The 12,264-nt window shown below is 41.6% G+C and overlaps 1 protein-coding gene across 1 annotated transcript in view; it reads left to right on the top strand.

The window, feature by feature from the left end:
* cacna2d2b (calcium channel, voltage-dependent, alpha 2/delta subunit 2b) overlaps positions 1-12,264 on the top strand; it is a 95,659-nt gene that overhangs the window by 80,369 nt on the left and 3,026 nt on the right. The window contains exons 25-36 of the mRNA XM_017724807.2: positions 616-706; positions 878-940; positions 1,297-1,400; positions 3,037-3,135; positions 4,337-4,428; positions 4,693-4,740; positions 4,828-4,899; positions 5,375-5,527; positions 6,577-6,629; positions 7,352-7,407; positions 8,371-8,497; positions 11,000-11,109. Coding sequence (XP_017580296.1) covers positions 616-706; positions 878-940; positions 1,297-1,400; positions 3,037-3,135; positions 4,337-4,428; positions 4,693-4,740; positions 4,828-4,899; positions 5,375-5,527; positions 6,577-6,629; positions 7,352-7,407; positions 8,371-8,497; positions 11,000-11,109 — 1,068 coding nt within the window. The remainder of the gene's footprint in view (positions 1-615; positions 707-877; positions 941-1,296; positions 1,401-3,036; positions 3,136-4,336; positions 4,429-4,692; positions 4,741-4,827; positions 4,900-5,374; positions 5,528-6,576; positions 6,630-7,351; positions 7,408-8,370; positions 8,498-10,999; positions 11,110-12,264) is intronic.

A 12,264-nucleotide genomic window follows, 5' to 3' on the forward strand; every position in this document is an offset into this window, starting at 1 on the left:
CTCCCCCTTACTTCTCCCCACCCTTACCTTTCTCCCCCCTTACCTCTCCCCCTTACCTCTCCCCAGCCTTAGCTCTCTCCCCCTTACCTCTCCCCACCCTTACCTCTCTCCCCCTTACCTCTCCCATCCTTACCTTTCCCATCCTTACCTCTCCCCACCCTTACCTCTCCCCACCCTTACCTCTCTCCCCCTTACCTCTCCCCACCCTTACCTCTCTCCCCCTTACCTCTCCCATCCTTACCTTTCCCATCCTTACCTCTCCCCACCCTTACCTCTCCCCACCCTTACCTCTCTCCCCCTTACCTCTCCCCAGCCTTACCTTTCTCCCCCTTACCTCTCCCCAGCCTTACCTCTCCCCAGCCTTACCTCTCCCCATTACCTCTCCCCACCCTTACCCTCTCCCCATCCTTACCTCTCCCCACCCTTACCTCTCCCCACCCTTACCTATCCCCTCTTACCTCTCCCCAGCCTTACCTTTCTCCCCCCTATTATTTTTTTAAGTCTGTATGAAAAAGCTGGTTGTCCTTTATAGAAAGAGACATTTTTACTGCTGTACTTGGTGAATAAAAAATATTCTCTGCCTGTTTAACTGGTAGAATGTCTTCTCTGAAACAGGCGACCAAGGCCTCATTCATAATCTCATTTTGGATTCTGGGATTATCTGGCAGCTGGCAACAAGAGTCTGGAAAAACAAAGACCTGAACACGTGAGAAACACACTCAAAAATACATCAATCTGATAGAAATACACGATCACACAAATACACACCGTGTAGGATTTCTCTGATTTCTCTGATCATATAAATACACTGATCAACACTGGGGGCATTATAGGTTTTATTGAGATGTACTGAGATGCGTCGTGTTCTTTTCTGCAGGTACGGCTTTCTGGCGTTGTTTGCGATCACAGATGGAGGTGTGACGAGAGTGTATCCAAACACGTAAGTGTTTTAAAATGTGTGGAGGAATGTGTGTTTAATAGGGACATCGGACTCGTATCAAAGTTGTTTGATCTAGAGCTGCACGATGAATCATATTTTATCGCCGTCGCAGTTTGAATCACTTTAGACTCTTGAAGAAAATGTGAAAACAGTTTCCTAAATTATGTGTTGTTGAAATTATTGCATTATCTAAACACAGAGTAAACAAAACTATGTTTGCTGCACCCAAAGTCAAGAACACACCGAAAAAATGTTCTCACTTCATAATCAACTTAGCATATTTTATGGTCATGTTGTAATTTGAACGACTAGTAAATGCGACTTTGTGTAGAAATGCTTTTTTGTGTCTTTTTCAGAGCGGCGGATTCGTGGGATGAAGATTTGGAGCCTCTGAATTCCAACTTTTATCGTCGCAGTCTTGATAATAAGGGTTATATTTTCAGGGCTCCAACTCGCACATGTGAGTTACACATGTATCAGTTACATTTCAAGGTGTTAAAGGGGAACAGAGGGTTTGGAGTGAAATGGTTCAGACGTCTTTACAGTGGTGGTGATGGGAACCAGGCGTCGCCATGACTACAACACAGATATAGACATTTTATTTACCATCCAGAACCACCAGAGAACCCACACAAGTCTGCTGAGCTTATATGGAAGGTTGATGATGTTAAATAGGGATAAATCGGAAAAAACACATTTTCTTTGGGGTCTATTTTGCCGCACAGCGCCCTGCATGTCTCCCTCCACCATGAATGGAAAACAGCATCTCAGATCATCAGGCAATGAATTCAGAACCATTTTCATATAAGAACGTTCTGTGAGGAACTTTTAGAGGGGGATGTCTGGTTCCCATCACCACCACTGTGAACAGTTCTGACTGTGAGTTTATCTAGAACAGAGCATTTCACACCAAACCGCTCTGAACGACTCTGTTTACATCTTAAACACTTAATTATGCAGTACTTTTGAAAATTTCCCTCTAGGGGAAATAAAGTTTCCCTCTAAGTAAATCAATCTTTCTCACCATGCTAGGTTTACTGAAATCCAAAAATGGAAATTACTGGGGGCCGATATGATGACCAATGATTAACACCTTATTGAGGACAATACTGATATAAATATCCTATGCTCAGAACCTCATATTGAAAGGGGATCCCAAGTGGTCGGTTCTGTCATCAGGAAATCGCGAGTTCGATCCCTGGTGATGCTGCAGCCGTCCGTAGCCGCGAGTCCAAGAGAGCATACTTGGCTTCGCTCTCTCCGGGTGGGCAGGATGGCCCCCCGTCTCCCCCCATCACTCAATGCGATACTAGTCAGCTCAGGCGTCTGTTAGCTGTCATAGCAGATCTGGTGGTTCGTGCTTTCCTCCGAGCGCGTTTGGCTGTCCCGTGACGTCGCGTGAGCGGCAGGTTGAAAAGAAGCGGTGGCTGGTTTCACAGGTCGCGGGGGAAGCCTGCGCTGCCTTCACCCTCCTAGCGTTGATAGCATCGTGTGATTGGGGGAGTCCTAACTAGAATTGGAGACTAAATTGAGGAGAAAAATGAGTGTAAAAAAAAAAAAAACTCATATTGATAATATATTATATTCAGCTAGTGCAAGGCTTAAACTCTAAATATGGGTTATTGATTGACTTTATATACTCATCAGCTGAATCAGCAATTTTGTGTAAACACTGTATATTTTTTAGCAGCCGCTCTTTTCTAGAGCCATGTCCTACATTGGGAGTACTTCCCAAGTACTTTGGGTGGCATTCTGCCTTTGGTACAGCAATTGCTTCACATATACAGTCGTTGTTATGCATGACTGGACTGTTTTTCTGGACAGTATGAAGGAAAATGCTGTATATCTGCCACTGCGCTAACAGTTTGTGTGAATTTATAAACTAAAAATCAGATGTTAAATTATTCTACGATTGACGTTAATAATATTTACAATTTTCCATTTATTTGCAAATAGTATAAGGGCCACTGATATCATGTACCCTCAGAAATTGCCACTGAATTGTTTGTAGACATACTGTGGCTGAGGTATATAATATACTGACTGGTTGTAACTCTCTCCCTTAACTTTTCTCTCTGTGACCTTTGACCTGAAAGCCATGGATGACCCTTTGATCACGGAGAATGGCACAGTGGGTATCCTCGTCACAACTGCAGTGGAGATCACAGTGGGTGGCAAAACCCTGAAGCCGGCAGGTGTGTATGTGCTCCCTGAACGGAGAGCTGTAATTAGGCCTTATGTGCATCTCCACACAGTTTCGGATAACAGTGCTGAATGTCTCTGTCTTGGGCAGTCGTGGGCTGGAGGTTAGGGAACTGGCCCTGTGACCGGAAGGTCGCCGGTTTGATCCCCAATGCCGACAGTCCATGACCAAGGTGTCCTTGAACAAGACACCTCACCCTGAATTGTTCCCTGGGCTCCGTGGATACGACTGCCCACTGCTCTGGGCAAGTGTGCTCACTGCCCCCTAGTGTGTGTGTTCACTAGTGTGTATGTGGTGTTTCACTTCACGGATGGGTTAAATGCAGAGGTGGAATTTCCCTGTTTGTGGGATTAAAAAGTGTCACTTAACTTAATATATTCATCACAATTTAAACAGTAATTGAACCCGAATGTGTTTGTGTACTTTGAGATTGTTTGTTTGTCCTAGAAAGGTCAAGCCTGGCTCCAGGAGGAGTGTTCCTTTTAAACACCCAGACTAAGGCTGAATCCCATTTCTTCATTTTACCCCTACCCCTTGTTTTCTAGTGACGCATTATCCCTTGGAAATGAGTGAAATCTTCCCTCCGAAATGGGAGCCTCAAATAAAAAGAGCATCACTTCATTAACAGCTACTAGCGCCGCTCTGTAGGCGACCCTGCCCGTCTGCAGGGACAGCAGAGGAGGGGAAAGTTCAGCTCCTCACTGCTGGGCTTTAGTTACATTTAGGCATCATACGCCTTCAAAGAGTGGGGCAGTTATTTATTATCATAAAATGAAAGAACATTAAAATCCCATTGAACCTAACGAGAAACTGTAGAACGGACTCGGTTTATATCACAATACCTAGTGTGAATTTTTAAAGGTGAGGGTTGGGATCAGATCTTTGCCAACATTTTGTAAAACTTGTCCAACCTCACAACAGTTGTGGGTGTAGCATAGCTAGGTGATTTAAACATTTGATCAGGTCTTTTAAAGAGAAACATTGTGCAGTACTACGGTCATACAACACTGGAGACTGACCAGCAGCCCTTTTATAAGAGTACAGCCACCGGTTTGTGGCAGTGTGTACATGTGTGGATGTAGAGGTGGGTGATAAAAACGTGATACTAATACTTCAAGACGTTTTCAAAAGGTACAATAAATATTGTCATATTGCCCAGCTCAGTGTGACTGTGTTCTCCTGTGTGTATTCAGTGGTAGGTGTTAAGCTGGATTTGGAGGCGTGGGTGGACAAGTTTAAGATCCTGGCCAGTAATGTCTCTGACAGCAGACAGGGCTCCCATAAGGTAGGATGGACAAATACTGGACTTAAATGTGTTATTGAAGAATATAAACACATATATAAAAGTAATAGGCAAAAAATTAAGCTTACACAAACTCATAGCCTCGTAACTCCGGCGTAAAACTAAAGAATCAAACTTCGGACATCAAACATGTCTCGGCCGATCGGCTACATTTAGGGCAAGGAGGGAAACTTAAACTGTTAATTCTATTTTTTGCTGAAACGTAAGTTTTAATTAATTTCACTAATCTGTGTGGGTGGTGTGCAGTGTGGTCCTTCCAGATCCTGTGAGATGGACTGCGAAGTCAACAGTGATGTAAGAAACTTTGCTTGCTTGTCTTCCTTTACATTCCATGTTATGTGTCCCATGTTGCATCCTCACCTGAATCTGCTGTTATTTTAGGATCTGCTTTGCTACCTGATCGATGATGGTGGATTTTTGGTGATGTCTAATCAGAGGGACCACTGGAAAAAGGTATTGTGCTCTAATCTGGCCATTTGGCCTTTCCTGAATAAGGAAAGACCACCAGCAGGCCAGCATGATATTCTACAGTCCTCACAGTCATGATATTATATTATACTGTTTCCAGTATATTAATCTGTCTGAACTCAATCCTGGCAGCTCAGCTTTGCTAAACTTGCCTATGTCTATGCAGAGTTTTTGTGTATGTCCGTGTTAACTGATTCAAATCTGCCCCCGGATTAGCTGTTGATTGATAGTGTTCTTATTGGTCAGTAAAATTATTAGCATTGTGGAATTGGAGCCTGTTGTCAGCTACTGTGTTGTGTACTGCTGTATTGAGAATATCCATGCTGTCTTTAATGTTGATGCACTGTGATAGGTTTTGAGAGAGTAGGCACATTTGGTATATAATTACTGCTATATAAGTAATGCTTTTCTAATGCAGGGACTGAACCTTTTTCTGGTTCTTTCTGTTCCTCTCTTCCAGGTGGGGCTGTTTTTTGGAGATGTCGACCCCTACCTGATGCATGCACTCTACAATAATTCCATCTATGCCCGACGTCAGTCATTCCAGTACCAGTCCGCCTGCGAGCCGACAGCCAGCAGTCGCACCGGAGCCGCACCGCGCCGCTTTTTTGTGGTGAGTTTTTCAGAACGCCAGCTGCCAGTGCTGAAGCCCATCTCGGCCTATTATAGCGATGATTTCCATGACTAATTAATTCAGTCCATTGTGATTTTGATTGGTGAAAGATAAAGTTCTGTAATTATATAATGTGTACAAGCTTCTTATCGTGACAGTGGACGAACCCTTTTAGTGCTACATAGAAACATATACTCATCAGTCTGAAGAGCCGTTTCACCATGCAAAGAAACATTTAACTGTGAAATGGTTCATGTGACTCATGGTTCTAAATACAATCATTCCCTTTACTGAAGAACCCTTGAAGAACCGTCTTTTTTAAGAATTGGGCTGCTGGAAAAGAATTGCGCTCTTGCATCTTCCTGGTCTTCTTGTTGAGTGAAGATCTTTCTGCTTGTTTCTGTCCCCCTTGATGAGCTTGTACACATTTTTGTGGAAAAACATCTTTTTCTTTTCAGGTGATGTTAAAGTGAAGTATTGCCGTGTCTTCAGTGTTCTGGGTTGTGTGCTACACTGCACAGCATATACATCTAAACTGCGTTGTGTCTAATGAAATGATGAAACGCTAGACATGTGTTGTCAGGCCAAGTAATTGAAACAAGATTCATAGGCCAACGTTTTTTTCCCCAGTTTTCTTTTTCCCCAATTTTTCTCCACTCACTGCTTAGCATCACACAATACCACCAATGCTCTGATATATTACCCTTAACGATAAAATCTCTTTGATGAATTTTCAGTTTTATCACTGGAGCTATGAGGCTAATGTAGCTGATGTATAATGGAAGATATTATTATTATTATTATTATTATTATTATTGTCTATATTAGACTATCTATAGTCTATTATATTATAAACACAATAAACACACATTGATTTTGTGGGTTCAGACACTGTATGTCTTAATTTGATCTATGAAATTGGACTAAAGTATGGAAATTCACTTGCTGATACTGATGTGTTCTGCTATGCAACAAACCTCTGTCCTCTTTATTTATTCAGCATTAGCTTTATTTCTCTCGCTCTCGATTCTTCTTTCCTTCTTTTATAGCCCTCCATTGCTGACTTGCTCAACTTGGCCTGGTGGACGTCAGCAGTAGCTTGGTAAGCCTGTCTCTCAATTTGTCTTATCAAATAATACACAGTTCTCTGCTGTAATCACTGCTTATGAAACATGTATACACCATGTTCTTATGTATATATTATGAACTTACTGTATATGATGCAAACAGCAAAATACATACATGTCTGTGTATATATATAACGAAACCTCGTATCTCCATTTTTGCTGGTTTTCAGTTTTTTGACCTAATTTGAAAATACCTGTTGCTCTTTATATTGTGTGTAAATGCAGTGATGTCTGGTTCCATTTACTTACATTAAAGGTAAAGTCAGGCAATATGAGAAATTTTATTGTTATCATGATAAATTATGCCACTGTACACTGATATCGTTAAAGACCATGAGGGACTGTTTTATTCTAAAGTGACAATTAGGCCTGTTTAATTGGATTTACAGTAGTGCAGTTTATCAAACATTGAATAAAAATCATTGAAGTTTTAGGATTATTATTATTATTATTATTATTCATACTATTGTATTTTATATGTGGCACTACAGGTTCAATTTTGTCTGTTCCAGCTTACTAAGAAACAGTGTCAGAAAAACTAAACATTGATGTATCTTGTATTTCGTGAAATTGTCTTGAAGTATTGTGATATAATATTTTCACCCCCCCCTAATTAACATACTGCTCTGCTCCTCTTTCACCTGGTTCTGTCTGTCTCATTAAACAATGCTGAGAAAAGCTTTATCTGCTGTTTCAGGTCTCTGCTGCAGCAGGTTTTCTATGGCCTGGCGTACAACAGCTGGTTAAACACAGGTCAGTCCGTTTTACTGCATAGACATTTAGATTCATACGTCTGTTTCTCGTGGACTTCATTTGCTTCCCTCTTTCCCAAGCACATCTAGCCTTTCACAGTGTTGGCAATAGAAAACGGTCAGCAGTGTTTTCTATTGTGTTTTGGCTATAAATTCAATCTACATAACATAAGTATTTAAATATATTGGCTCAGTTACACAGGTAAGCAAGTAACTGAGCTTATATTCAATCTGCATCAACTGGTTGTGTTTATTTTTGAGTAGGAAAACATGACAAATGTAGAGGATGATCTGCGAGGCAGCACTGTACACAACTTTTCATCAAATTTAAATCACAGTGAGCTCCTTTTCCACTTACAAACACACGTGTGGTATGGATTGAATTTTGAATGTGCACTTTCCCAAAAGTTTCTCCACTTGTTTCAATGTCCAGGGGTCGGCAACTTGTGTCTCTCTTACTGCTCTGTTGTGACTCCACAGTTGAATTAAATCAGTAGGTAATAATAAAATAATCCTCCTTTACAGTAAAATGAAGCTCTGCTGATCCTTCAACACAGTTTAACAGTAAATGGTCTTAAACGCTGGAGTTAAAGTAGAACTGCTGATTCACCCTTTAACCCTGAAGATCAGCGCAGACGGCTGGTCACCATAGCAACACAGACGATAGTCTCGCTCAGCTAGTAGCTACGAAACGGCAAAGAGAGAGATTTAAGACGGATGTCGATAATTTGTAGATGACTGGATGTATTTGCGACATATTTACAGCCAAGATGGTAAAACATTGCTGCAATACACAGATATAAAATATCGTCGCTCTCAACGTGAATTGATTTTTTTTTTATTGAAAGGACAAAGTGGCTCTTCCTAACATTTTAGTTGCCGAGCACTGAGCTAGTTATAAATAGTTCATCTAAAAATACAGCAAACTGTTGATTGATAACTGCTAATCGGTGCTGTGTTGCAGGTGATGTTTTTGCTGAGGGGACAGAAGCCAAAGGCAGCAGCAGCTGTGTGACCATTCAGAGCCAGTTCTACTTCACCAACAACACCAACTCTTTCAACATGCTGCAGGACTGCGGAAATTGCTCCAGGTACAGATCCTTCAGACATCTTTCTTTACATTTATAAAGCAAATTATACAGAAGGTTGCCCCGCCCACTCGATCTGATTGGGTGAAAAGTGTTCTGCATGTGTTCTTCTGTCTGATGACTCCCCTCTACACATGCGCTGATATTCAAATGTGAGGTTTACGATGAAATTCAACACAAGATATTGTTGTCATGGCCACTTTGAAATACCGTCACTGTCAGACACATCAGTTTCACTGGAGCTCTGGTTTCACTGTGACACTCTGACCTAATGCTTTATTGGATGTTTGGTCAGCTGGTTTAGTGTGTTACTGGTCTAAGCGCCTAAACAGCTCAGAGTAACAGCTGCAGTGCTGTCTGTTCATACTCTGTGTGCTAACTAGGGAACCAAGGGTCTACCACTGAGAAAAAAATCTAGAGCAACCCAACAGTTTGATCCCCTTACTTGATATTAAGACGAAAATTTATTATACGATGTAATATTGTGATAAAATTGTGATAAAAGGTTGAGAAATTACTTTGTCAACAGATGCTTACCTGCATCTTTTCTCTGAACAGTGGTTGCAAAACAATGGCTACTTTAATTAAAGCTGCTGGAACCACTTTATTGATGAAAGAAATTGCCAGTATTACAAATATACACAGTACTGTTTAAAACCCTTCAGCACACCTGATTTAATGTAATGATGTTTTGATTGGTGAAACCCTGCATTGAAAGATGATCTCAGACACTGTTAGTCTTAAGAAAAGAGTTGGTGGGCTCCTGACTGTCCAAGCGTTGGCCCTGTCATTGGAAGATGGCGAGTTCAATCCATGGTGGTGCTACAGCCGTCGATGGCTGGGAGTCCAAGACAGCACAGTTTTCGTTGCTCTCTCTGGGTGTCTCCCTCCATCACTCAGTGTGATGCTGGTCAGTGCAAACGTCTGTTAGCTGATGTTAACAGATCTGGCTCTTTACTTCGAGCATGTTCAGCTGTCTGGGGATGTTGCGTTAGCGGCATTCTGAAAAGATACAGTGGAGCTTCACAGGTCTTGGAGGAAGCCTGTGATAGCCTTCGCAGTCGTAGCGCTGGTGGTATTGTGTGAATACAGGAGTCATAAGTAGTGGGTGGAATTGGATACAAATAAATTGTGGAAAAAATTGGGAGGGGGGAAACTTGAAAAAGGACATACACTATATTTACAAATCATTGAATTCAGGTGTTCCAGTCACTTCCATGGCCACAGGTGTATAAAGCCGAGCCCCTAGGCCTGCAGACTGCTTCTACAGACATTAGTGAAAGAATGGGTCGCTCTCAGGAGCTCAGTGAATTCCAGCGTGGTGCCGTGATCGGACGCCACCTGTGCAGCAAGTCCAGTCGTGAAATTTCCTCACTGCTAAATATTCCACAGTCCACTGTCAGTGGGATTATAACAAAGTGGAAGCGATTGGGAACGACAGCAACTCAGCCACGAAGTGGTCGGCCACGTAAAATGACAGAGCGGTCAGCGGATGCTGAGGGGCATAGTGAGCAGAGGTCACCGACTTTCTGCAGAGTCAATCACTACAGACCTCCAAACTTCATGTGGCCTTCAGATCAGCTCAAGAACAGCGTAGAGAGCTTCAAGGAATGGATTTTCCATGGCTGAGCAGCTGCATCCAAGCCTTACATCACCAAGCGCAATGCAAAGCGTGGAATGCAGTGGTGTAAAGCGCCGCCACTGGACTCTAGAGCAGTGGAGACGTGTTCTCTGGAGTGACCAATCACGCTTCTCCGTCTGGCAATCCGATGGACAAGTTTGGGTTTGGCGGTTGCCAGGAGAGACGGAACTTGTCTGACTGCATTGTGCCGAGTGTAAAGTTTGGTGGAGGGGGGATCATGGTGTGGGGTTGTTTTTCAGGAGTTGGGCTCGGTCCCTTAGTTCCAGTGAAAGGAACTCTTAAAGCTTCAGCACCAAGAGATTTTGGACAATTTCATGCTCCAAACTTTGTGGGAACAGTTTGGGGACGGCCCCTTCCTGTTCCAACATGACTGCACACCAGTGCACAAAGCAGGTCCATAAAGACATGGATGAGCCAGTTTGGTGTGGAAGAACTTGACTGGCCTGCACAGAGTCCTGACCTCAACCCGATAGAACACCTTTGGGATGAATTAGAGCGGAGACTGTGAGCCAGGCCTTCTCGTCCAACATCAGTGTCTGACCTCACAAATGCGCTTCTGGAAGAACGGTCAAAAATTCCGATAAACACTCCTAACCCTTGTGGAAAGCCTTCCCATTGCCTTTTGGCAATGTAGTGTACATAAAATCACCACTTATATATTAATGTTATTTGTTGTAATATTAGTATTTTCTGAGCAAAAACTCTTTCTGTCCAGATAAACAGCTGTTAAATAGAATTTTCTTAGGCGCCCAAACTGTTTTCCAAGCACTGTCACAGTGAGGAGCTCCTGTGACCGAATCACAGCAGTGAAATTAACTCGCACGCTTTCACTGACCGCACCTTCCTGTTTCTCTGTCTGCCAGGTTGTTCCACGCTAAGAGGATAGAGAACACTAATCTGCTGTTTGTTGTGGCTGAAACTCTGCCCTGCAGCTCCTGTGAGATCGAGAGACTCACGCAAGTCAGGACAGAGTGTATCCTTCCAGTCTGATCCTGCATAGCCAGTATATGCGCTGTCTGCCACTCAGAAAATAAATACAGATTATTGCAGAATGTTATGTAGATGGTTCTATATAGGACCTAGAGCCTTTGACATCACATTCTTCATCAATCTGAAGAACCATTTCACCATTTAAAGAACCCTTTAATCATACAATTGGTTCTTTGAACCATTGTCTATACTAAAGAGCCTTTGCTTGTGAAAAGTGAATATTCGGTTCTATACAGACCAAAATTTGAAGTCCCATAAATCAGGAAAATCACAGTGTTGTCATATCAGAACACCATATTCCTGAAGAACATACTTTACTTTTAATTTAAGTCAATGGAACCAGAATTTTTTCCAAGTCATTTTTGGCCATTTCCTTTGGTTCATCCTTCATGAAATTTACACACAATATAAAGGCCAACATGCATTTTCAACATGCATTATGTCAAAAACTGAAAATCGACAAAACAGCCATCTATCTGTCTATATATACATATACATACATATATATATATATATATATATATATATATATATAGCATTAAGATGTTGTTATATTGTTCTTGTGTTAGTTATTAGGATGAATTTAACACTAGGCTGTAGGTTTTAATTTTAGTAGATATTTATTAGATTTTAAGTTAATGGTAACTTGATAATCTACAAAGCATCTTCAGTAGATTTTCTGGTATCAAGTTTAGATTGGACTTTTTTGGTAATTGCAACGCCTATTTTCTTTAGAAAAAATGCCAGATATTTGAGTTTGTGAGTCCATAAAATAAGCCCCACTTCACTCTAATAGGCTGACCCACATTATTATTTTTGATAGTGGTTTCCACCAATAACGTTAAAACGGAGGAGTGTATCCTCACATGTTCCGCTCTTTTTAACTTGTTTTTACTTTTTTTTTAACATTACATCTTTAGTAACTACTATGAATCTAATATGGAAATGATCTCTGTGACAGCTTTCGAAAGACAACTAATTGTCTTTTCTGAACTCGGATAGTCGCCACATGTTGTTTTAAAATTCATACAGTCCATCAAAGTGATTGATTTGTGGCACATAAAGTTGTTTGACTCTCAGGCTCATATAACCTAACTTTGAAAGTTGTGATTTAGTCATTTTTAAGTATTATATAGTA

Source organism: Pygocentrus nattereri, chromosome 21, assembly GCF_015220715.1.
Source record: "Pygocentrus nattereri isolate fPygNat1 chromosome 21, fPygNat1.pri, whole genome shotgun sequence".
NCBI classification, from domain to species: Eukaryota; Metazoa; Chordata; class Actinopteri; order Characiformes; family Serrasalmidae; genus Pygocentrus; species Pygocentrus nattereri.